Raw genomic sequence first — 24,664 nt, 5'->3', positions numbered from 1 at the left:
AGTCTGCCAACAATCTAGACGCATACTGAATCTGGTGTGGAGGAAATCGTGATATAAGTATTACAATATCGAATTACAGCATTCAGGGGCTTCACTATTTTCCTTAAAAACCGACTATAATTAGGGGAACCCTCCTACACTGTTGGTGGGAATGCAAGCTGGTGCAACCACTCTGGAAAACAGCATGGAGGTTCCTCAAAATGTTGAAAACAGAACTGCCCAAAATGTTGAAAATAGAACCCCCCAGCAATTGCACTACTGGGTATTTACCCTAAAGATACAAACGTAGTGATCCGAAGGGGCACGTGCACCCGAATGTTTATAGCAGCAATGTCCACAATAGCCAAACTATGGAAAGAACCTAGATGTCCATCAACAGATGAATGGATAAAAAAGATGTGGTATATATACTCAATGGAATACTATGCAGCCATCAAAAGAAATGAAATCTTGCCATTTGCGACAACATGGATGGAACTAGAGCGTATCATGCTTAGTGAAATAAGTCAAGCGGAGAAAGACAACTATCATATGATCTCCCTGATATGAGGAAGTGGTGATGCAACATGGGGGCTTAAGTGGGTAGGAGAAGAATAAATGAAACAAGATGGGATTGGGAGGGAGACAAACCATAAGTGACTCTTAATCTCACAAAACAAACTGAGGGTTGTTGGGGGGAGGGGGCTTGGGAGAAGGGGGGTGGGGTTATAGACACTGCCGGGGGCGTGTGCTTTGGTGAGTGCTGTGGGTGTGTGGACCTGGCGATTCACGGACCTGTACCCCTGGGGATAAAAATATATGTTTATAAAAAATAAAAAATTGTTTAAAAACCGACTATAATTGAACTTTTGTACAGCTGAATTTCACATGAAATAAATATTTAAAATCTAGACAAAATACTACATGTAACAATTCCAGTTTAAAAAAAATAATTCCATAAAACTACATAAAATTACTAACAAAGTAACATATCAATTTATTACCTACTAAAATTAAATCTACCTTTGACAATTCATCAAATGGAAAAGACAATTCGGCTATTTCCTTTCAAGGAATAAGGTGTTTAAGATTCAGATAACTTGTAACAGGAAGTTCTACAAAGTAAAACTTTCTGCCCTATCCCCTCATTCAATAAGATTTTAGCACCTGACTATCTACACCATTTTTCCTCCTATTATTCTTGGCAACTTCAAGAGCCACAGAGATAATCTGTCCCACACTTCAGCCTATAAATTCCTTGGCCAACCTTTTCACTCCCCAAAATCTTTTCCTCCATTCCATCTCAACCGCCAATTGCCATTGTTATACCCAAACTAGCTGAGCTACAGTCTGATAGTACAAAAGATGACCTATTCAAATATAGGAAGAAATTCTACTTAATTAAAAAAAATTAAGGCATACTCCTATTTAATGTATATGGCACAATTAAAAACACATTGAGGATGTGTGCTCATTTTTTCATTAATTTTTTTTAAGATTTTATTTTATTATTTTTTTTTAGATAATTTTTTTTAAAGATTTTATTTATTTATTTGACAGAGAGAAATCACAAGTAGATGGAGAGGCAGGCAGAGAGAGAGAGAGGGAAGCAGGCTCCCTGCCGAGCAGAGAGCCCGATGCGGGACTCAATCCCAGGACCCTGAGATCATGACCTGAGCCCCAAAGGCAGCGGCTTAACCCACTGAGCCACCCAGGCGCCCCAAGATTTTATTTTTAAGTACCCAAGTAGAGCTGGAACTTATAACACTGAGATGAAGAGTCGCATACTCTATCAACTGAGCCAGCCAGGTACCCCATGTGCTTATTTTTTTAACCTGGTAAGTAAATGTGATCCAAAGGAGACCACCACCTTTGCCTTGTCATTATACCATTAACCACATCCTCCAGAAATGAACAACTCACTCTGACTCCTACCTCTATTCCCAGCTCTTTTCACTCTGGTAAACCAACCCCACCTTTAACATATCAAAATCATTGTTCTCTTCACTTTTTCATTGACCATCCTAACTTTCATGTCCTTATTTTCCTCCTTTCCCATCTCATACTCCATGGTTCATCAATATAATCAGTCCCGTGCATTCACTTTCAATTTCCCTGCCCTTCTTTCTCTCAGTTATACACTTCTGAAGAAAAAACATCCCTGGTTACATCCAACTCTGCCTATTTTATGCCTGCACCCAAACAAGGAACAGAGCTGAATTAAAATTTACAAACTTGCTGCTTGCATTCACTTTAAATTTACGACCACAAACTTAAGAAGGTCCTCAGCACTACTCATCCTTCTGCATTTCCCCAGTCAATTCTTGTTTTGACAATTTAATACCTCCTCTCTCCTCAATCCTTCGACACCTCTTTCTGTCACCTCTCCCTTGGCCGATGACCTCTAATATTATTTCCATGAAAAAACAGAAGCCAAGAGAAGAGAATATCCACACCCTCATGCACCAAATCTACCAACTTAGCCTGCTTCTCTGCCCATGTCATCTGCCTCAATCAATTGTCCCTGCTTCTACTTAAGTTCAACCTTTCCACTTGTGTACTAAATCCTGTTCCTGTCCTCTTATTCAAAGACTTTTCTCCTGAAGTTACCTCCTCTCTCAGCACATCATCAATTTTTACCTCTTTACTATTTCCATCAGCATTTCAATGTGCTGCCATCTCTTCTGTGTGAAATATATACATTGACCCTTTGTCCCTCTCTAGCTACTACCTAGTTCTCTAGTTTGTAGCAAAATTCTCTATGAAAAGTATCTATACTGATCATATTCACCACCTTCCCTCTAACCCAATCTAATCATGCTTTGATCCCCACCTCTCCACTGAAACCATTTCTCAAAGTCACCAGCCCTTTCCACCCTGCCAAATCCACTGTCATCTTGCTCAGCCTCTCAACAGTATCTGACACAGTTAAACACCTCTTTCCTGAAACATTGTACACTTGGTTCCTTGGAGAATACACTCTCCTAATTTTTCTCCTTACACTACGGCTTTTCAGTCATCTTTGCTGGCTCTTCCACTTTTTCCCTACCTCTATTATGGTGAAGTATCCCAAGGCTCAGTCCTTCATAATCTACTTAACACCCCATGGTTATATATATTCTATCTATATACAAAGAGACTCCAACCCCTTTTCTCCCCTGACCTCGAGACTCGTATAATTAACTGCTTAATTAAGATCTCCATCTGGATTTCCTAAACTTTAAGAAAAGCAAACCAATTCTTGATTTCTCTCTCACAACAAACCTTCTCTTCTCCAGGTGTTCCCCTCCATGCAATTAACACTGCATTTACCTGCTTGTTTAGCAATCTCTCACTTTACCACCTATCTAATCCATCATTGTCTTACCAACTATAACTTCAAAAACTTTGTTTCCAGTTACATATGTGTATACCTTTGTCAAAACCTACTGAACTATACACTTAAAAGTGATGTATTTTACTGGATGAAAAAGTTTAAGTTACACCTCAGTATAATGTGGTGGTAGTATATGTGTGTTAGCTACATATATCTGACCATTTCTCACCACCTTCACCACTACCTCCCTGCTACTTGGACTACTACAATAGCCTCCTAACTAGTATTCCTGCTCCCATCTTTACTCATGACAATTCATATTCCATAAACTATCCAGAATAATCTATTTGAGATGTAAATCATATTATATCACTTCCCTGCTCAAACTTCTCCAAATGCTTCCTATGCATTTAAAATCCAAAAGACCTTAGCATGACCTCAAGGCCATACATTAACTTACCCCTACCTACTTCTCAGACCTCACCTCTTTATCATATACCCTTTGTTCTAGACTCAATGGCCTTCCAGAAAATCCTAAAACACAATCCTAAAAAACGCTGTATCCAATTATTCTTTAAATGTACTTCCAAAAGTAGGTTCTTTACATGAAAGATGATGTATCTCTTTGTATTAAATGGCCAATAGAGAAATGCTTGCTTAAGCCATCCAAAGAAGTGGATCTGGATAAGTACTTATGAATGTAATTTGGCCTTCATAAACTGATGTAATACTCAGAGTACATGCAGCATTCTAATGTCCAACTGGAAACTTAAATTAGGATCAGTTAGAGAGAGCCTGGAATATCATATTAAGGAGTTTATATTTTATCTAACAGGCCAGCATCACAAACTTAAGCACTAGGAAGGTTTTATTGTTGTTGATGTTGTTCACTTTTCAAATCCTGAATCACAAAGTCTGCAAAGAGGTGTGGAATAATAGAGAAAATGAGGAGTTACTTTCAGGGATACACACACACACACACACACACACACCCCTTTTGGTACCCCTACAATATTGAGCCATGTGATTGTATTACCTGTTTTTAAAATAAATTATAATTATTTTTTTTTTAAAAAGGAATTCTTATATGACATGGAAAGATCAGAAACAAATATATTTATGCCTTTTAGGGAAAATTTTATATTACTTTAAATACTTTTTTAATGCTAAAACTGAGAATTAGATGAAATATAAAAAACTAGATTAAATATGTTCAAATAGGCAGATGATACAGACACATACACATTATACACATACAGTATAATATATACTCATATATAATGGTTCATAAATTAGGGAGCTCCTATCAGAAATGAGCTCTGCAACCTAAATTATAACCAAAACTTGTCAACTTTCAAGTAGTTTCCTTAAATACCTGAATAACCTCTGAGAGTTCATAGAGTGAAGACTTTTCTCAGAATCTAAAAACCCACAAATGATAAAAGAACCAGGTAACAAGTAAACTAAGAAAAAGGACCACACGGTCTCTTTCCTGCAAACTCATCTCCGGTGGCCTCATTACTTGCCAACAGCTTTGTCAATTAAGTGATTAATAATTAAATGACTTGGAGACAACAATAAGAGTAGGAAATATAAACCTCTGTCATCTCCATATTTGCTAGAGCCTTAACATGGCAATCAAGGAGTGATAAGGAACAGAAAACCTCGCAGTACAGTGTCCTTCTCTCAGATTAATAAGTCATTCAGGTTTTTGTTCCTGACCTATGTTCTAGAACCACAACAACATGTAAGAATCAGGAAGTGGATTCTATTGAACTAAAGAAACTCACACCCCATCAGCGAGAGCAAAGGTGAAATACCATAACACAGCAACAGAGAAAAGAACTTTGAGAAAGCAGAAGCCCCAAAGCCTCTAATCTATAGAATCCATCCTTCGATCAAAGGTAAAGTACTGGGTTGCTCATGGCCTAGATCTAAAAAAAATATCCTTAAACCCTTACCTTCATCCAGTTATCTGTCATATCCAGGCTCATACCCTATGGCCATGGCAAAAGAACGTGGGAAACATTCTCTTCTCCTTAATGACAGAAAGAACACATTCTCCCTTGAAAAACATTTCCTGATTCCCATGACCCTCTTCCATCAACACACTATGCCTTTCCTCAATCTCCTGAGTTTCATCTTCATTCCCTGAGTTTCAAATTCATGCAGAAGTCAGTGTATTTTGAATATACTTTATTCTAGAGTCATGAATGGACACTTGGGAAAGCTGAAAACATTATTTTAAAATACTGCTTCTTAAGCTTTAGTATGCAAACTGGGGATCTTACTAAAATGCAGATTCTAACTCAGTAGGTCTAGGGCATGGTCTGAGAGTCAGCACTTCTAACAGGTGGTCCCAGGTGTTGGAAATGCTCCTGCTTCTCAGAAAACATTTTAAGTAGCAAGGTTCTAAAAGGCAATGAAATCTATATTCACAAGTTACCTCCAAAGACACAATACCAATGGAATGCTATCTGTTCTCTCTTTTTAAAGTTTATTTCTTCTTCCCTATACCAGATCTATTTTCTTATCCTCTCAACACTTGTAATTTTTCTTCCATGTTATTACTATAAAATTGAAAATTCTAGAACACCCAAATGCTTCTAGTTTTAAAGAAAGATTCTATATTTAAAGAAAGATTAAAGAAAGTTTTATCAGAAAGACTCAATTTAACAGGTATACCATAATGGCCATCCTTAAAATTGATCAAACCATCTGTTCAACTGCAATCGAATTAAATTTTCATTCTTGCTTTCACATTTATATTAACAATAACTTACATCTCAAGGGGAAAAGAAATTTCAGTGATACTGCAAACTATGGGGAAGAAACTGATTTTGTAACTAAAGATAATCACCTGATATGTTCTATATCCCTTAAAAAAAAAAAAAAGATTCAGATTTAACCATCTTTAAGTTGATACTCCCAGTATACTGCCTAGTTAAAAAATATTTGTAATGAGGATATTCCTCTTTTCCTAGTTTGGTTAGTAAGTACCCAGTCTTCCAAACCAGAAACCTGGGAGGTCAATCTAGGCCTTTCCCTCTCTCTCATCCCCATCCTTTCCAGACCCCTGACTGAAAGGAGCCCCCAAGTCCTAACCATTTTGTGTCCTAGTGTGCCTCTCCATTTCCTGTGCTCTGCCTTAGTCTAAGCCTTTTCCCTCACCTTACCTACTGCAACAGTAGGCAAACATTGCTGTCTCCAGTCACCCTTTTCACTATGATCCTTACTCCACACTATCATTCAAGTGATTTTTCCAAAATGCAAACCTAATGCATCTTTTGCTCAAAACCTTTCACTACAACCCACAGAATAAAGTCCAAGACACATATAATAGTACAAGCACATAACTTTCCTTGATTGGAATCCTGCCTGCTGCTCTAACATCATATCCCACTGCCCTGCTCCCATCCTGCACTTTAAGCCCCATCAACAAACTGCACTGCTTGAATTTCCAGCACATCCCATGTTATTTAATTCCTCCATACTTTTTGCATAGGCTATTGCTTCAGTCTAGAATAGTCTTCATTTCTTCCCCCTTGGCTTTCTGGCCAACTACTATGAATCTTTCAGAATCCAACTCAGATCCCAGGAAGCCACCCCAAGACCTTCCCCTCCACCCTTAAAGAGTTATTTCCTCCACTGCCAACTTTGTAAGTGATAATGGCATTTATTGGGGATTAAAATACTCATTGAATCTTCACAATAACTCTTCCTATAAAATGGTACCATTATTTCTTTTGCAGACATGGAAACTAAATCATAGAGAAATAAATAAACTGTTTCCAAGGATAACCAACTGTTAAGTTATGGAGACAGATTAAAATCCCTACATCATACACATTTGTATTACTGTACCATGATAAGTGAATTTATTTACATGCCTGTCATTACCCTGGACTGTGAGCTCCTTGAGGGTGGGGATTATGTCATATTCAATTCTAAAGCCACAGTGCCTGGTGTAAAATAGGTAATCAGTGCATGTATTTCATGAATTGCACATAAAATAACATTCCTAACAAGTCCAAGAGCAAAGCATTCAGAAACTGGTTTCCCAATATTCAAATATACTTTAAGAGTTCTAAAACAGAGCAAGTTATTTTTTTCATGTAGTAAAAAGCATGTTAAAAAGAGAGCTAATACAGACATGAGATTACAGTCCTTGTGGACAATAAAATGGGACTTATTTCCACAGTAATAATATTTAAACACTGTAATAAGACAAAACCCAAAGGACCATTTGCTTAACATTAACTCTTTTCCTCTTACTAAATAAGAATTCTTGCTTACCATTCAAGACAGTGAAAAGAAAGCCCTAAATTTACTTTGCTCAAGTAGAAAGAAGCAAATCGTAGGCCAGTACTACTAATTGCTTCCTTAAGTCTGGCCAAGAAATGTATCCCATTAGGCAATTAAAATAAAATACAGTTGCCTGACTAAGCATATAACAAAAGAATTTCTAAGGTTATATTATGGACTGGCATTCCATTATTAAAATAATGAAAAATTATTTATTTTAAACCAAGACAAATGAAAAATCAAGAACAAAATAAAACAGATTATCACCACCCCCCAAGAATATAGATTTCTATATTATAACTCTATTAAAATACATGTTACAATAATACATACGCATGTTTACAATATTCAATAGCATTTTCTGTATCTCCTTCAAATTATAAAAAAAATCAAAGTTATGCTAACACTAATGATGAAAGACCTCAAGACCAAATCTACTGTACTTAGTAAGCTCTCAGAGTTACACTCCTTTGAGCCATACTGAAGTGCAGTAATTAAAACCCACAGGGATGATACCAGCAGCAAGAGTGCATACCACAATACTTGTTAGAGTAATCTGTTCCCTGCCCAGCCTGTACACACTCGTGCACTACAGAAAGGTGTGTCAGCTGTCAGCTGACTTTAGGCCACAGTGAGTTTAGGCCACAGTAAACTCTACCCCCAGACATGTCTTACCATTTCTTGGTACACTCAACCATCAACTCCTGGTAGGAGGCCACAAACTGGAACTTGGATGCATGTTTTCCCACACGCTGCAGTCTCTTCCAAACTGAAGCCATGATGGTCAGTCACTGGAGCAATTCTGGGTTAGCAATACAGCAGCTTTAACAAAGCAGAGGGCCCAAAGCAAACGAGCTTTGCATGTATGTCTGTACTTTAAAAAACTCAACTACAACTTGAAATGATGTTTGGGGTCCATAAGTCTTCGCCCTGTTTCATAGGGTAAATCCCATCTTAGATCAATGGCCCAGTCAAGAACAGTATGATACACATGACAGGATGAATGAGAGGAGGTTCCCTCATGGAGACATCACCATTCCACCTCGGGGACTATATGATGTGTAATCTGGAGGACTGAAAAGCAAAACAAAGAGAGAAAAATATGAGAGAAGCATGAGGAGTGACTACCCACCCATGTTAGATAACACTGCAACAGACCTCAGTTCTCCGCATGTTTTTCAAACAATGAAACAAAACACCAACCTCAAAAGCCAGTAACATCAAGGGTGCAAGACATCAAGGAAGAAATTACAATTCACACCGAAGACGTGGAGCAACACATTAGGTAATCAGCATCAACAACAATCGAGAAACGCCAAGTCGGGGCCCTACCTCCCCCTCCTAGCATCACAGAAAGGCGAGCAGAGCGGGAAAGTCTAGGGATGCTGTTTAATGTCCACTGCCAGTCAGAGGGAGGAGTGGAACATTTCAAAATAAACTTTGTTTTTCAGCTGATAAATAATAGCCTCCAGTACTAGAATATGTGCTTGGAACAAATTAAGGAGCGAGGAGGAATGCTGGTGTTCAGTCGGAGGGGGAAATGGATGGGGAAAGAGGAGTGGAGGGAAATCTCAAGGCAAAGGGAGGGCAAGGTCCCGGCTCCAGGCCACTCGGGCTCCCCGCCTTCGCTGCCAGCCGGAGGGAAATGGAAACTCCTGCCTGGGCGTGAAGCAGTGACCAGCGGGGCAAGTGCACCGTGCGGGGTGGGGTGCCTCCCTCCCCCTTTCGAAGGGAACCGTCCGCCGGAGCCTCCTTTCCTCATGCACAGAGCCCAGACCCCTGCCCCACAGCGGTGGCAGGCGGTGGCTCGCCTGCGGTCCCTGTCACCCAGGCGATGCCAGAAGACCCCAGCCCTGTCCCCAAGACCCGACCCCGCGGCACGTCCACTCCCGCCCCCTCCTCACACCTCTAATCCCGCTGTCGGGCTCAGTCTGGCCCGGTTCCCTCCTCAGCGCCGCTCCTCCGTCGCCGCCGCAGCAGCAGCCGCCGCCGCCGCCACCAAGTCCTCCATCCCCGCCGAAGCCACATGGAACAGCCGAGCCAGCCGCGGCGCTCGCGGGAGCCGGGGTCTGCAGCCCCTCAGGCGGACGGCGCGCCTCACGCCCGCCCCCTCCCGGACGGAGTCGCCCCGCGACCGTCCCCCACCCTACAAAACCCTGCCAGAGCCGCCGCTCAGTGCCCACCACCCCCTCCCCCGCCTTCCTCCTCCGCCACCATCATCATTACCTCCCCCGCCGCACCTCTCACACTAACCCTACCCAAGGCGGCTCAACCTCCGTCCGCCCCGCCGCCATTGGCTCGGCACCGCGCGTGCCCCGCCCATCTCGGCGGCCGGGCCTTTCAGCGGTGGGGGCATCTCATTGGCCAACCTGGGTGCCCATAACATAGGCTCCACCCCTTAGCTCTGGAGGTGTTTTTCCCCCAGCCGGAACGCGGCGCACAGTCTACCCTTTTGGAAAAAAAAAAAAAAAGGAACCCAGCAGGGACGATCCCGCCCACTCTTCTGATTGGCTTGAAGAGGGAAAAGATAGGCGGGAGGAGTAAGGAGTGTTTATAGTGAACGGGACGATGGTTGCTTAAGGTGGATGTCGGTCAAATGCGCGCTGGGTGCGGGGCGGGGTTTCTGGCTGGAGTCTGAAAGTAGAGCCGGGGCTGGCTTCTGTGCAGCTGTGTATAGCGTGGCTGCTGTGGTTTTCTCTCCTGTACTCTCCTATCCCCACCCGAGAAGCTGGGTGCGCCTATTCCTGCGCCACTAGCAACCAGGGTGTTTGCGCACGCAGCCTTGGTTTCACCCGGTTTCTCCTGGGGTTTTTTTCCCTTACAAACTGAAGTAATGACCCTGACAACCCATGCCTAGCGTTCAGTCTACTGGTCCTCAATGGGATACAATTAGCTGAGCTAGAAACGAACTGCTCATGGTGCAATTTCTTTTTGTTCTGATTCTTCAGCATTTGTTTATTTTTCTTGCTTTGCTCTTTTTCCCCTGTAAATGATTCGGGAGTGGCCAGCATATAAAAAGGATGATTTTAGGCAAAGAGGAAGATGGAATAACCTAAGGAGACTGTGAGGGCAGGGACACTAACATTGCTTTTTTTTTTTTTTTTAAGATTTTATCTATTCATTTGACAGAGAGAGAGGCAGGCAGAGAGAGAGGGGGAAGCAGGCTCCCCGCTGAGCAGAGAGCCCGATGTGGGGCTTGATCCCAGGACCCTGAGATCATGACCCGAGCCGAAGGCAGAGGCTCAACCCACTGAGCCACCCAGGCGCCCCGACACTTAACATTGTTAAAAAAAGCCAAGGATCCTTTTGAGAATATGATGAAAGCTATAGACACTAACCCAAGGAGAGAATTTTATCCTATCATAAAACGCAAAAATCTGCTTTCAGTTTTAGGTGGTTCACTGACCTCTTAGTGTAAAGAGAGCAAAGAATGATGGGGGGGGGTGGCGGTTCCAACATTTAAGGAATAAGCGAAGTAAACTGGAAAAGAGACTGAGGAGGAATGGTTAGAGAAGTAGAGCACCCTATAAGCAATCAGCATACAGTTTGAAAAAAAGAGAAGGTAGCTAACATGAAAAGAAAACAAGCAAGTTGGGCCACGGAAACAATTAAGGGCCAATGTTAATCTTGCTAAGGATGGAGAACAGAGTGAATGGACAAAGTAACTGGAAAGTTATCAGGGTCTAGGGAAGGATTCTTTGAAGGACAGGAGGGCAGTGGTGAGTGAGAGCTGATCCCATCTATAGACAGAAGAGCAAGAGAAAGAAGAGAGAGAGATTGGAGAATCAGGAGAGATGGGAAGACAGAAAGCTGGAATCCAATATCTAATTCTATTTCCATTTTTAATAAAGTGATCAAAAAATACCCCAAGAACACAATGTGCATTTTACAGAAAAGGACATCGATATCACTTATTTTGTACAGTCTTAATTTTTAAATATTAAGATAACCATAATATTTATATTGATTATTATTTTCTGTACATCTTAAGAGTTCTCAAGTGTCCTTCCTGAGTGGTTTACTAAGTCACTACCACTTACACCCATTATGATCTCATATGGTGATATAGTCTGCATCATTAACAGACTTTAAGTGTATGGAGTTTTTTTAAATGACTAATTTATAGAAATGGTCATAAACTATTTTAATCTAAGTTGCCCTTCAGGAAAAATTTGCATGATGATGAGGGTTTTTGCATCTTATTTATTGTTCTTCAGAACTTTTCAAACTTTCTTATGTGGTCAGCTTAGTTTCATATAATACTCTTTCTCATCCTTAAAAAGAAAGAGAGAGAGAGAGACTTTATTGTAAAGAAACTATCTTAAAAGCAATTAGTTTGGGGCCGCCTGGGTGGCGCCCAGTTAAGCATCCAACTCGGTTTCAGCTCAGGTCATGCTCTCAAAGTGGTGCAATCCAGCCCCACATCTGGCTCTGTGCTCAGCAGGGAATCTGATTATCTCTCTCCCTCTCCCTCTAGTCCTCCCCCAACACCTGCCCCCCAAATGCACTCTCTCTAAATAAATATATCTTAAAAAATAAAAAAACAATCAGTTTTAAATACATATTTTTTTTGGAGGAGGAATAAGAAGAAGAACAAGGAGTGTATAGAACCCCTAGAGAATTTTCTCAAGAGACTGATAAAGAGTTTCGTATAAAACAGTTTTTCTTTTTAGGGGAAATATTTTTCTTGGATGTAAACTCTTTCATTCTAGCTGCACAGGTAGCTAAGAAGAGGCCGAGGTTCAAAATGAAGTAATTAATGGGGCACCTGGGTGGCTCAGTTGAGTAAGCATCCAACTCCTGATTTCAGCTCAGGTCATGATCTCAGGTCTGGGATCAAGCCCCATGTCCAGCTCTCCACTCAGCAGAGAGTTGGCTTGGTGCCCTCTCCCTTTGCTCACTCCCTTTAAAATAAATATATCGTTTTTATTTTTATTAATTTTTAAAGATCTTATTTATTTGTCAGAGAAAGAGAAAGAGAGCACAAGCAGGCAGAGGCAGAGAGAGAAGCAGGCTCCCCACCAAGCAAGGAGCTCGATGTGGGACTCGATCCAGGACCCTGGGATCAGGACCTGAGGGGAAAGCTGCTGCTTAACCAACTGAGCCACTCACGTGTCCCTAGTTTTTATTTTTAAATGAAGTAGTTAAGACCAGAGTGACATTGTTCTGCTGCTGAGCTCAGGTTCAAAGGCTGGCTCCTGGAGGCTCCACCAAACAACTACTTCTTCTCTCAACTTTTTAAAAAAATAATCTGTCTGCTAACTAAATTTATTGAAGAATCTTCCATATATACTATCTTAAGATCTTTTTCATCTGCTTAGTTGAAAATTATTGAAAACCACTTAGTATTAATCATATAAATACTATTAACAGTACATTAAAGATATAATCCCTGTTCTCAAAAGAGTTTTCAGAGGGACGCCTGGGTGGCTCAGTTGGTTGGACGACTGCCTTCGGCTCAGGTCATGATCCCGGAGTCCCGGGATCGAGTCCCGCATCAGGCTCCCAGCTCCATGGGGAGTCTGCTTCGCTCTCTGACCTTCTCCTCTCTCATGCTCTCTCTCACTGTCTCTCTCTCAAATAAATAAATAAAATCTTAAAAAAAAAAAAAAAGAGTTTTCAGAAACAGATGTTCAGCACCCATACAAGAAAATAACACAAATTACTTAAACTCTGTAAGTCTCAGCTTCTTATTCTGTCAAACAAATAACCACGCCTGCCTTTCTAGGATGTTAAGATGGAAGATGTGTAGGCAAAGAACTTAATACATCGTAAACAGTCAATAAATGGTAATTAATAACGTACATCACTGTGTTTGTTTCATAAACGGTCAAGGAAAAAACAACCAGACCTTCAAGAATACTTGGACAATATTTTGTTGCTACTGAATGTAACTACCTTAGGACTAAAGAAAGAGTGCATTTAACATTATTCTTCTCTCGTTGACTCTGTAACTCTTCTCTCGTAATTGTCAAGAGTGGAAAACCAATAACTTAAGTGGACTCAAGATTTTATAATAATTACTAAGAATTCACTTACTCTCAGTCTTCATGACCACCTTTCACACAATGTATTAGCTGAGATCTTCTGGCATGCTGGAAGTTACATTTTCCATAAGGCCTCCCCATTCTCTCTACCTACCAGTGTATATATCCTTCTGACCCTTCCCCCACTTCCAAGGGAAACTGCACCCCAAACCCTTTCCTAGTCCCTTATTTTCTCAGGTCTTGATTTTTCACTTCTTTCCATCCCAGGCTTAATCTGTGTGTAATATGCTCATGGGTGTGTGTTACTTTGATAGTACTATTCATTTGACCCAGGTGTTGAATGTGAAAATTTATAGGTTTTTTATTTAACAGAAGATTTAACATTTAAAATAATTTCAATTTTGGGCGCCTGGGTGGCTCAGTGGGTTAAGCCGCTGCCTTCGGCTCAGGTCATGATCTCAGGGTCCTGGGATCGAGTCCCACATCGGGCTCTCTGCTCAGCAGGGAGCCTGCTTCCTCCTCTCTCTCTCTGCCTACTTGTGATCTCTCTCTCTGTCAAATAAATAATAAATAAAATCTTTAAAAAAAAATAAAAAAAATAAAATAATTTCAATTTTGGCTTTAAATATCATCAAGCTTATAATGAAGATGAAATATGAAGAAACAAGTGAAAAATGCCATCTCAAAACTTCCAATCCTCCTTGCCATGACAATTTTGAAAATATAGAACTTATTTTCCATGAAACAGCTTTGCTAGTCACTGTTTAAGAAAACTCCAAAATGGAAATTCTAGTCTATGAAATGCAACCAAAGACTTGAATTATGATCATTCCTGGTTATAAAATTTTTATATTTAGGCTTTACAGTTTTGCAATAAAAATTGTCAGAGGTATTATTGCAGGATTTAACTACTAATAGAACTTATCTGTGCCTTAGTCCTAGTACTAAGATTTACTCCCAATAATAGCACTGCAGGCTTTCACATTATTTTCCAGCTACCATAGCAGTTAGACTGTATACAACACTACTGCAATTTTTAACTGCTAATGAAATTATTTCTTTTTTCTTTTTAATATTTATTTATTTATTTGAGAGAAAGAGAGATACAGTTTGTGGGGAGGGGCAGTGGGAGAGGGAGAGAGAGAATCTCAAGCAGTCTCCATGTGCAGCACAGAGTCCAACGAGGGCTTTTTCTCACCACCCTAAGATCATGACCTGAGCCAGAATCAAGAGTTGGGCACTTAAATGACTGAGCCATGCAGGCATCCTGAAATTATTTCTTTCAAGCCCATAGTAAACAAATTTACTCCTGACGATCCTACATCAAGTCTTATGTTCAAAAAAAACCAAAAACCAAAAACAAACAAACAAAAAAAACTCACTGTGACGGGGCGCCTGGGTGGCTCAGTGGGTTAAGCCACTGCCTTCAGCTCAGGTCATGATCTCAGGGATCGAGTCCCTCATCAGGCTCTCTGCTCAGCAGGGAGCCTGCTTCCTCCTCTCTCTCTCTGCCTGCCTCTCTGCCTACTTGTGATCTCTCTCTCTGTCAAATAAATAAATAAAATCTTTAAAAAAAAAAAAACTCACTGTGACAAGCTAATACTTCCAAAATATTAAGCGATGGTCTCTGTAACAGCTGTTTTTCCAGGTACTTCTTTTTATCCTATTGGCCTTTCTCCTCCTAGACCCCACCCTAAGACACTCTCAGCATCTCACCCATCCTCATGTAGGCTGGTCTTTGCTCATCATTTCAGGAAAGGAATATAACAGAATGCAGAGAAACAGGGAATTTCCCCCTAGTTTTTGAGTTCAAAATCCTATCCCTTTAGGGAGTAATGAAATGGATCCTTGTAGAGACCTACACTGTTCAGTAGGATAACCTCTAGCCACAGGTGCCTACTGAACACTAGTGTTCAATATGGCTAGTTGAATATGGCTAGTTCAAACTGAAATGTGCTGTAAGTATAAAATACACACTAATTTCAAAGTCTTAACATGTAAAAACAGAATGAAATATATCTTATTAAGTAATTTTTATATTGATTATGTGTTGAAATTATAATATTTTGGATACGTTGGGTTAAATAAAAGACATTAAAATTAATTTCACCTGTTACTTTGCTTTTTTAATGTGGCTATGGGAAAAATTTAAATTATACATATCGCTCACATTATATTCCTGTTAGATGGTACTGCTAAAGACAAAAGTAAAACTTCCTTCTGTAAAGAAGAGAAATGGATTTCCTGAACTGGAAGGAGAAGAAGAGTTGGGAGGAAAGTATTGAGAAGCTCGATGCTGGTGGGTCTCTGAGAATAGGACTTACTGCACAATTCTCTCTTCTGGCACCAGCCATGGAGAGGGACAACTGAAGGAGCAGGATCTATCTATAGGATCTGAGAGCTGAGAGAGATAACTTAATGTTCTTTTTTCTTGTTAGGGCCAAAGGGAAGAGGCTAGACCCTAAAGAGAAGAAAAAGTTGAACTGTGTATCTAGTCCAGCCAAGACTTTAGAGTACAGTTCAATAGAACTTTCTGTTATGAACAAAATATTCTATACCTGGCTGTCAATGTAGTAGACTCTAGCCACTTGGGGCTATTGAGCACTTGAAATGTAACCGAGAAACTGGAGTTAATATTTAATCTTAATTAATTTAAATTTAAATAAGCACATGTGGCTGATAACTACCATAATGGACAGTGAAGACTTACATAGTACCATGAAGGTTCTGGAAACCCAGCATGATGATTTCTAGGTATCCAAAAGGGTACAGAGACAGCAGAAACCATCAGACCTAGAGGCCTTGCTGATAGGCCAAGATTGACTCAGCAGCAATTTGTGGGGATATATGCCATTGAGGAAGGGTGCAGATTAGAAATCTTGGGGGAGCCAGAGTGGTAGAGGAGGAGCAGAGATCAAATACTCTATCCCCTTCCTCTGACACCCTGATACTGTGTAAACCCCCTCAGTTTAGACGCAGTCCCTGCCAAATTGACCATGATTATTCTCTGTCACCCCTTGTGAAGTCAGAGCCTAAAAGAGAATTTGAGTTGAGTTATAGAAAAATGAAATTATGCTTCTTGGAAACCTGAATTTTTTTACATTGATATTTGTACCCCCTATATAACCTCAAATAATAATTCTAACAAAATACTTAGCCATTAATATTTATTCTCTTAAAAGACAGCTTTTTTCCCCCCCTCTATCATAGGACCCAAGTTCTATGGTTGAAATGAAAGCAAAGAAAAGCTGTATCAGAAAACAATCTTTTGGGGCACCTGTGGGGTGCAGTCGATTAAGTGTCTGACTCTTGGTTTCAGTTCAGGTCATGATCTCAAGGTCATAAGATCGAGCTCCAAGTCGGGCTCCATGCTCAATGTGGAGTCTGTTTAAGACTTTTTTTCCCCTGTCCCTCTGACTCCCACCCACCCCCACCCCCCAGGCGCATGCTCACACTCTTCCCCCACTCCTCCTTGGGTGAGCACATGCTTTCTTTCAAATCATAAATAAATAAAGAAAAAGGAAAAGAAAACCATCTTTGACCTAAAAAGAGAGTATCCTTTTGTGAAACTGCTTCTGTGCTAGTTTCCCATGAACAAATCTTCACAGTTAGCCATAATGAACAATCGCACATTGAATCTGAGATGACACTAATTTCAGAACCTAACTTATATGCTAAAAAACCAATTTTGCCCAGTTCCATAGCATCTAGGAAAGGCTAATCTGGACCTGGTTGGTGGAGACACAGGAGCATCCTTAACCACCTTGAAATTCAGATAGAGACAGAAGCAAGTCTATAGAAAGCGTCCTTTAGTGATTCAATAGGCCAGTCTCCTATTGTTAATCTGGAGAAATATGTTGAATGATTAGAAGGCTCAGAAATCTTCAAGAATTATTACAGGCATGGATGATATTCAAAATGTGGATACTCCAAATGTAGCAACAACACCACAAAGACATTAACCATTTGAATGGGTGACATCCATAAACCATTAGCCCCACTATCCAATTGTGGACCAGCTAAATACAACTCTTGACTCTAGAGTATACTTGCTGGTCTGTACCACCCTCTCAGTCTGACCTTTCAAATTACTTGAGATAATCTCGGGATGGTCAAGTCCCAGTACACCGAGACTGTGTATGTCAAGATAGGTATAATTATGAGATATTTATACATCACAAAAAAGTAGATCATTACCAGAACTATTGCAGCAAAGGTTTAGGTTGGAATTAGGAACCCATTCTGATAAAGTTTTTGCTTAATTCAATATATTTATCTCCTATAATGTTAGTAGGGATTCCTGACCAAAGTCTATTGTTCATTTCCCATGAAATGCTGAGTCTTTGATAAATCATAAAAAGTAAACTGATCTCTGCTTCCTCTATGTTTTCAAAAATTGGAATAGATTCCAGGTAACCAGATAGAGCAACCAGCCAATGTCTTCCTCTGAATAATTCCTGGATGATTATATTTAGTGTGAACAAGATAATGAAATTAACATCTTCTGAAATAATAAGGTTCCACAGGAGAGGCAAAGAAAAGCAGTAGGAATTCACAGACTGGGAGGGCACTGAATACCCACCATGTGGCATTAAATCAGAGTATTTCCATCTCAAACAGTGAGGAAAAAAACAGCAGCTAGCTGAAATCAGGCAGAATCCCACATACGAGGGCACTAAGCATGGGACAAAGGAAGCAGCCTTCTTGCAGGAGCTTGTCCCAGATGAGTTGAGATGGAAATTGAACCCAGGTTTCAGAGGGTAGAACTCATGCAGAGTTTGGGCAATCTGCTAAACAAGCCAAGGTGAATAAAAATTCCAGGGCAAGGGCAATAACATGGGAGCCAGAGAGAGCTGCAATATCATTCCAGATCTCTCTTTTTACAGCAAATCACCCAGTTAGTGACAGGGCCTACAAAGAGTAGAACACAGCCTGCTAGCAAAGAAGACGTTGTGAGATCTGCTGGATATTTCTTCATATTTTGTAGCAACTTTTGGATGCTATTTTTAAGTATTCCCAATAATGAATCACTGATATTTTCCTCCAAAGAAAGTTAACTGTTGTGCAAGACTTATGTTTTGTGCCATAGTTCAGTCTTCTCAAGAAATACTGGTATCTTCAACATTTAAAACTATTATATTTTATCCCTGAAGTAAATTTAGTCTATTTTAGTTATTAAACATATTGCTAAGCTAAACTTGGTGAGAAATAATTATCTGGCATTATCAGTGTCCCATCTCTCATTTCTAAAACTTATATGTGACCACCCTTCCCTGATAACAAGTACTTTTATACTTTGGTGGAGAAAACAAGAATGTTGTACATCTTTCTTCACACAACGCATGCTAAAAAGTATATATTTAGAGGTCATAACTTGATCATCTTTAGAATATTCACTCTATCCTCAAATGACCAAAGCAAAAATAGGAAGCCTATTGGTGACTGCTGAACTTCTTTTATTCTTGTAATAACATACTTCCTAGCTACTCAGAGCTACTCTAAACATGCCTCTTCTCCAGCTTTATGCCACAGTTCACAAAATGATCACCCAAATCCTGAAGTTTCTTTTCTTTTTTTTCTTTTTAAAGATTTTATTTATTTATTTGACAGAGAGAAATCACAAGCAGGCAGAGAGGCAGGCAGAGAGAGAGAGGGAAGCAGGCTCCCCGCTGAGCAGAGAGCCCGATGCAGGACTCGATCCCTGGACCCTGAGATCATGACCTGAGCCGAAGGCAGCGGCTTAACCCACTGAGCCACCCAGGCGCCTCAATCCTGAAGTTTCTTGTTTGTAATAAATAACTTGTTGAGTCCTTCTTCATATGTCATGCTGGAAAGTGGATGATGAGAGTAACTGCTCATCATCATTGTGTACTATGGATACTTGAAATGCCCAGAAATGTTCTTTGGCCAAATAATTTTGTCAATAGTTCATTCTGCTTTCTCTTAATTAATTATTAATTTTCAGCTGATTTTGCGAGCTTTAAGGCAACAATGGAACTTGTACCTCGCTTTGCTACAGGAAGTATACCTCTGAATAATAGTTTTATTATTCTAATTTTCTTTGATGCTATTTTTAGTAAAAAATCCATTCATGTATTAACACATATCTTGTGAATAACTACTAAGCCAAAAGCCCTAAGAATTAGGAATGTAGCACATCAACAGACAACACCCTTGCCCTTGTGGAGCTCACATTCTGCATCGGTTAGAAACAATTATTTAGGGGCGTCTGGGTGGCCTAGTTAGTTAAGCATCTGCCTTGGGCTCAGGTCATGATCCCAGAGTCCTGGAATCAAGCCCAGCATGGAGCTGGGCTCTGTGCTCAACAGGGAGCCTGCTTCTCCCTTTGCTGCTACCCCTTGCTGTGCATTCTCTCTCTCTCTGTCAAATAAATAAATAAAATCTTTTAAAAAAATAAAATTCTCCCTCAATGAGGATACCTGGGTGGTTCAGTCAGTTAAGCATCTGACTCTTGATTTCAGCTCAGGTCATGATCTCAGGGTTGTGAGACTGAGCCCGCATCTTGCTCTGGGCTTAGCATGGAAGTCTGCTTGAGATTCTCTCTCTCCTTATCTCTTTGCCTATGCCTCAGTTCATGCTCTTGTGCACTTGAAATAAATTAAATAAATAAATAAATAAATAAAATCTTTAAAAATTTTTTCCTTTAATGTTTTATGTTTTTTTATAAAAATGATTAAAATTGCATAACTATAGTTATGTGCTCTTTAAAATGTTCTCTATCTAAAGGCTTTTCATCTATAACTTTACAAATCATATTGATAAAAATGAAAATTCTCCCTAGAATAAATCCACTCCTAGTATATCTAATGTGTTCTGAACCTGGATCCATTTTGCCTGTGGACACCCTTCATATGGGGAGTGAATGAAGAGTCTTCTTTCACAAAACATTCTAGAAATGTCTTCTGTATGTATTTTATATCATAAAAAGAATTCTTTTTATATCATAAAAAGAAGTTTTCACTGGTACTTTTTATGTGCTTGAATTGCTTTATTCAGATTTAGAACTGAATTTCATGGTCCTGTTAGGTATTTTACCCTTCATCCTCTGGTTGGGGCTCACATTGGACTCCCTTCTCATTTTCATATTCTATATGGAGGATTCTGTTCTCTGCTTCAGTGTCAAGTCAGGTGGCTCAAATATTTGCCAGGTGCCTACCATATGGAAGAAAGTGTTAAATTTAAAAAATACATCTTAAAAATGCATAAAAACATAAAAAATACACATAAAAATACATAAATCACAGCTGAAAACCTCAAGAAATTTAAACTTACTTCAGAGAAAAAAAGTGTACACATAATAAAAACTGTAAGCTATAGCACATGAAATAGCTTATAAGATAAGAAATGGTCTAAAATAGAACTAAAAGAGATGTTAGAAATCCAATATTGTCCCATAGTCTGAAAAGACTCAAGCCAGTTATGGTGAGGTACACAGAGTAGGATGGAGCTGACACAGAGAACAGTTTAGTGGTGTCACTAACCAAAGTCACTTACCAATGATATCATCCCAGGAGCTCACATAACTTCTCTAGATGGAAGGGAGAAGTTTATACGTGGACCTATATACACAACTCCATGTCAGGCCAAGCAGACACAATTCTTGGACAACTGGTAGAAGGAGAATGATTAGGAAAGAGAAGCAATTTCCTCTTAGACTAACAGTTTTAAGGATAACTATTTTATTTTGCTGTCAGAGACCTCTACTAGAACAAGGCCACCTGAGAAAGAAATCAAAACTGAGAAAGCCAAGAAATGAAACCAAGAAAATGTTGGGAAAATGATAACTTTGCTACCTGGAGGTTAAGAGCTAGAAGGTATACACTCTTAAGATCCCTGCAGCCCTATTTCTGTGATTTTAAAAATTCCTGTGTTTAATAAATGGATACATGTATGTAAAATTGGAAAGAGGTATTTAGAACTTCTCAACAGCTGTTTTCATTGTAATAATCTAGTTCTCATTAGCTTAAAACGGTCCCACCTCCAGTTGGGGCCGTTATTGTTTATATTTTCCTTATGGTGTGCCTTTTATTCCTGTGACTTACTTATTACATAACTGGAAGCCTGTATCTCCTACCCCCTTCACCCATTTTTCCCATACCCTATTCCCCCTGCTCTAGCAACCATCAGTTTGTCTTCTTTATTTTTAGGTCTGATTCTGCTTTTTGTTTTACTCGTTGTTTTCGTTTTTGTTTTGATTGCAATATGAGTTATTTCACTTAGCATCGTACTTTCTAGGTCCATCCATGTTGTCCCAAATGGCATGATCTCATCCTTCTTTGGGTGGGTTATATATCCTTCTACGGCTACATGATATGTGTGTGTGTGTGTGTGTGTCTGTGTGTGTACACATCTTCCTTATCCATTCATTTATCAATAGACTCTTAAGTTGCTTCCATATCTTGGCTATTGCAACCAATGCTGCAATGAACATAGGAGTGCATATATCCTTTTGAACTAGTGTTTTCATTTTCTTTGGATAAATACCCAGTTACTGGAATAACTGGATCATAGGGTTTTCCTATTTTTAATTATTTGAGGAAACTCCAAACTATTTTCCACAGTGTCTCTACCAGTTTACATTCATTAAGTTTGGGATACTTCTGATTGTATTTAACTAACTTTAATTTTCTGATTGGCTAAAAATTGAAAGTTTATAGTGACAATTCCCATGAAGGCATAATGGTATCTGTTAGGAACATGGAAGATATCGTTCCTAAATGTACCAATTCCTAATTCAATTGTTTATACGGAGCTCTAAAGGGGAGAGTAATCATCAGTCAACTGGGGTCATTTTGTAAATTATCTATGACAAATTACAAACAAAGGAAGCATTGATACAACTTATTACTCCTTCTAGAATATATTGTTTATAACTACAATGGCAATCCAGCCCAAAGAGTTCAATCTATTCCACTGTGAATTGCTGAGGTCTTTGAACACTCTTTGGAGAGATATCCAGGATTCACAATGATTTTATTAGTGCACTAGGAAAGGTAAGAGTACAAAAACACCATATATAAAAATTAACACAAAAAGGATTATCAACCTAAATATTAGCCATTAAAACTATAAAACTGTTAACAGAAAATAGGAGTAAATCTTTGTGAATTTGGGCGTGGCAATGGCTTTTAAAGATGATAACAAAAGCATGAACAACAAAGAAAAATGGTGCTTTATCAAAACTAAAAACTTTTGTACTTTAGACACACCATTAAGAAAGTTAAAGATTGGGGCATCTGGTTGGTTTAGTTGGTTAAGTGTCTGTCTTTGGCTCCCAGGAACCCAGGGTCCTGGAATCAAGTCCTGAGTCAGGCTCCCTGCTCAGTGGGGAGCCTGCTTCTCCTTCTTCCCACTGCTGCTCGAGCTTTCTCTGTCTCTCATATAAATAAATAAAGTCTTTTAAAAATTTTTTGGAAAAAAAAAGAAAGTTAAAGATTGCCAACAAATGGGAGAAAATACTTGCAAATCACGTATTTGATAAGGAGCTTGTGTAACTCAACAACAAACAAATACTGCAGTTTAAAAATTGGCAACAGAGGGGGGCACCTGCGTGGCTCAGAGGGTTAAAGCCTCTGCCTTAGGCTCAGGTGGTGATCCCAGGGTCCTGGGATGGAGCCCCACATCAGGTTCTCTGCTCAGCAGGGAGTCTGCTTCCTCCTCTCTCTGCCTGCCTTTCTTTCTACCTGTAATCTCTGTCTGTCAAATAAATAAATAAAATCTTTAAAATAAATAAATAAATAAATAAAAATACAAACTGGCAACAAATTTAAAGAGACATTTCTCTAAAAATGATACATAAATGATTATAAGCATATGAAAAGATGCTCAACATCATTTGCCATCAGGGTAATGGAAATGAAAACCATAATGAGAGACCACTTCACACCCACGAGGATGACTTGAAATCAAGGACAATAACAAGTGCTTGTAAGGATGCAGCAAAATGGAAGCCCTGATGCATCGCTGGTAGGATCTTAATAAGGAACAGCCACTTTGGAAAAAAAGTTATGTAGTTCCTCAAAATATTAAGCCTAGGACTATCATATAACTCAGCAATTCCACTCTGAGATATATACAAGACAGAAATGAAAACTCAGGGCTAAACAAAAATTTGTGCATGAGTGTTCATAGCAGTCTGATTCATAAGAGCCGTAAGTGGAAACAACCCAAATTCCATCAGGTGATAGAAGCATAAACAAGATATGGATATCCATATGACAGAATGCTATTCAGACATAAAGAGGAATGAAGTACTGATAGACGGTACAACATGGATGAACCTTTAAAGTCAGCTAAATAAAGAGCTCTGTCATAAAAGATCACATACAATCCCATTTATATGAAATGTCCATAATAGGCAAAACCACAGCGATGAAAGTAGATCAGTGATTGCCAGGGGTTTGGGGAAGAGAGAAATGGGGAAGTGATTGCTAATGAATATAGGGTTTCTTTTGGGAGTGATGAAAATGCTCTAAAATTGCATAGTAGTAATGGGTGCCAACTCTGAGAATACACTAAAAAGCACTGAAGTGTATACTTCCCTTTTTTTAAGATTTTATTTTTAAGTAACCTCTACACCCAGTATGGGGCTCAAAAGTACAATCCGAGACTGAGAGTCATGTGTTCCACCGACTGAGCCAGCCAGGTGCCCCATGAATTGTACACTTGAAAAAGCCACCTAATGAATCGGATGGCACAGTTGATTAAGCATCCAACTCTTGGTTTCAGCTCAAGTCGTGCTCGGGGTCCTAGGATCAAGCCCCCAGACGGGCTCCATGCTCAGCAGAGAGTTGGCTTGAGATTTTCTCTCCCTCTCCTTCTTCAACTCATGCACTCTCTCTCTCTCAAATAAGTAAATAAACCTTTTTAAAAAATTAAAAAAGATGAAAAGTCACACCATAGGTAGTATTTATGGTGTGTCATTTAAACCTCATAAAGCAGATATTAAGAAAAAATAATATAGAAACAGACCACTAACTGGAGGCATTCATGAATTAAATTATTCCGCAGCCACATTTAACCAAACATCCCAAGACAACGAAATATACTGAAGAGT

At 39.5% G+C, this 24,664-nt stretch overlaps 1 protein-coding gene across 12 annotated transcripts in view; it reads right to left on the bottom strand.

The window, feature by feature from the left end:
* Positions 1 to 24,664, bottom strand: part of EHBP1 (EH domain binding protein 1) — a 367,874-nt gene that overhangs the window by 327,470 nt on the left and 15,740 nt on the right. For 6 of the 12 annotated variants that reach the window (XM_032353632.1, XM_032353642.1, XM_032353640.1 and 3 more), the window contains exons 1-2: positions 9,507 to 9,820; positions 8,276 to 8,674 (exon numbers count right to left, since the gene is read on the bottom strand). In XM_032353632.1, the coding sequence (XP_032209523.1) occupies positions 8,276 to 8,379 (104 nt within the window). In that variant the 5' untranslated portion in view covers positions 8,380 to 8,674; positions 9,507 to 9,820. The other 6 variants (XM_032353634.1, XM_032353639.1, XM_032353635.1 and 3 more) reach the window with 5 other exon arrangements.

Source organism: Mustela erminea, chromosome 7 (assembly GCF_009829155.1).
Source record: "Mustela erminea isolate mMusErm1 chromosome 7, mMusErm1.Pri, whole genome shotgun sequence".
NCBI lineage: Eukaryota > Metazoa > Chordata > Mammalia > Carnivora > Mustelidae > Mustela > Mustela erminea.
This window is presented reverse-complemented; position numbering and strand designations above follow the sequence as displayed.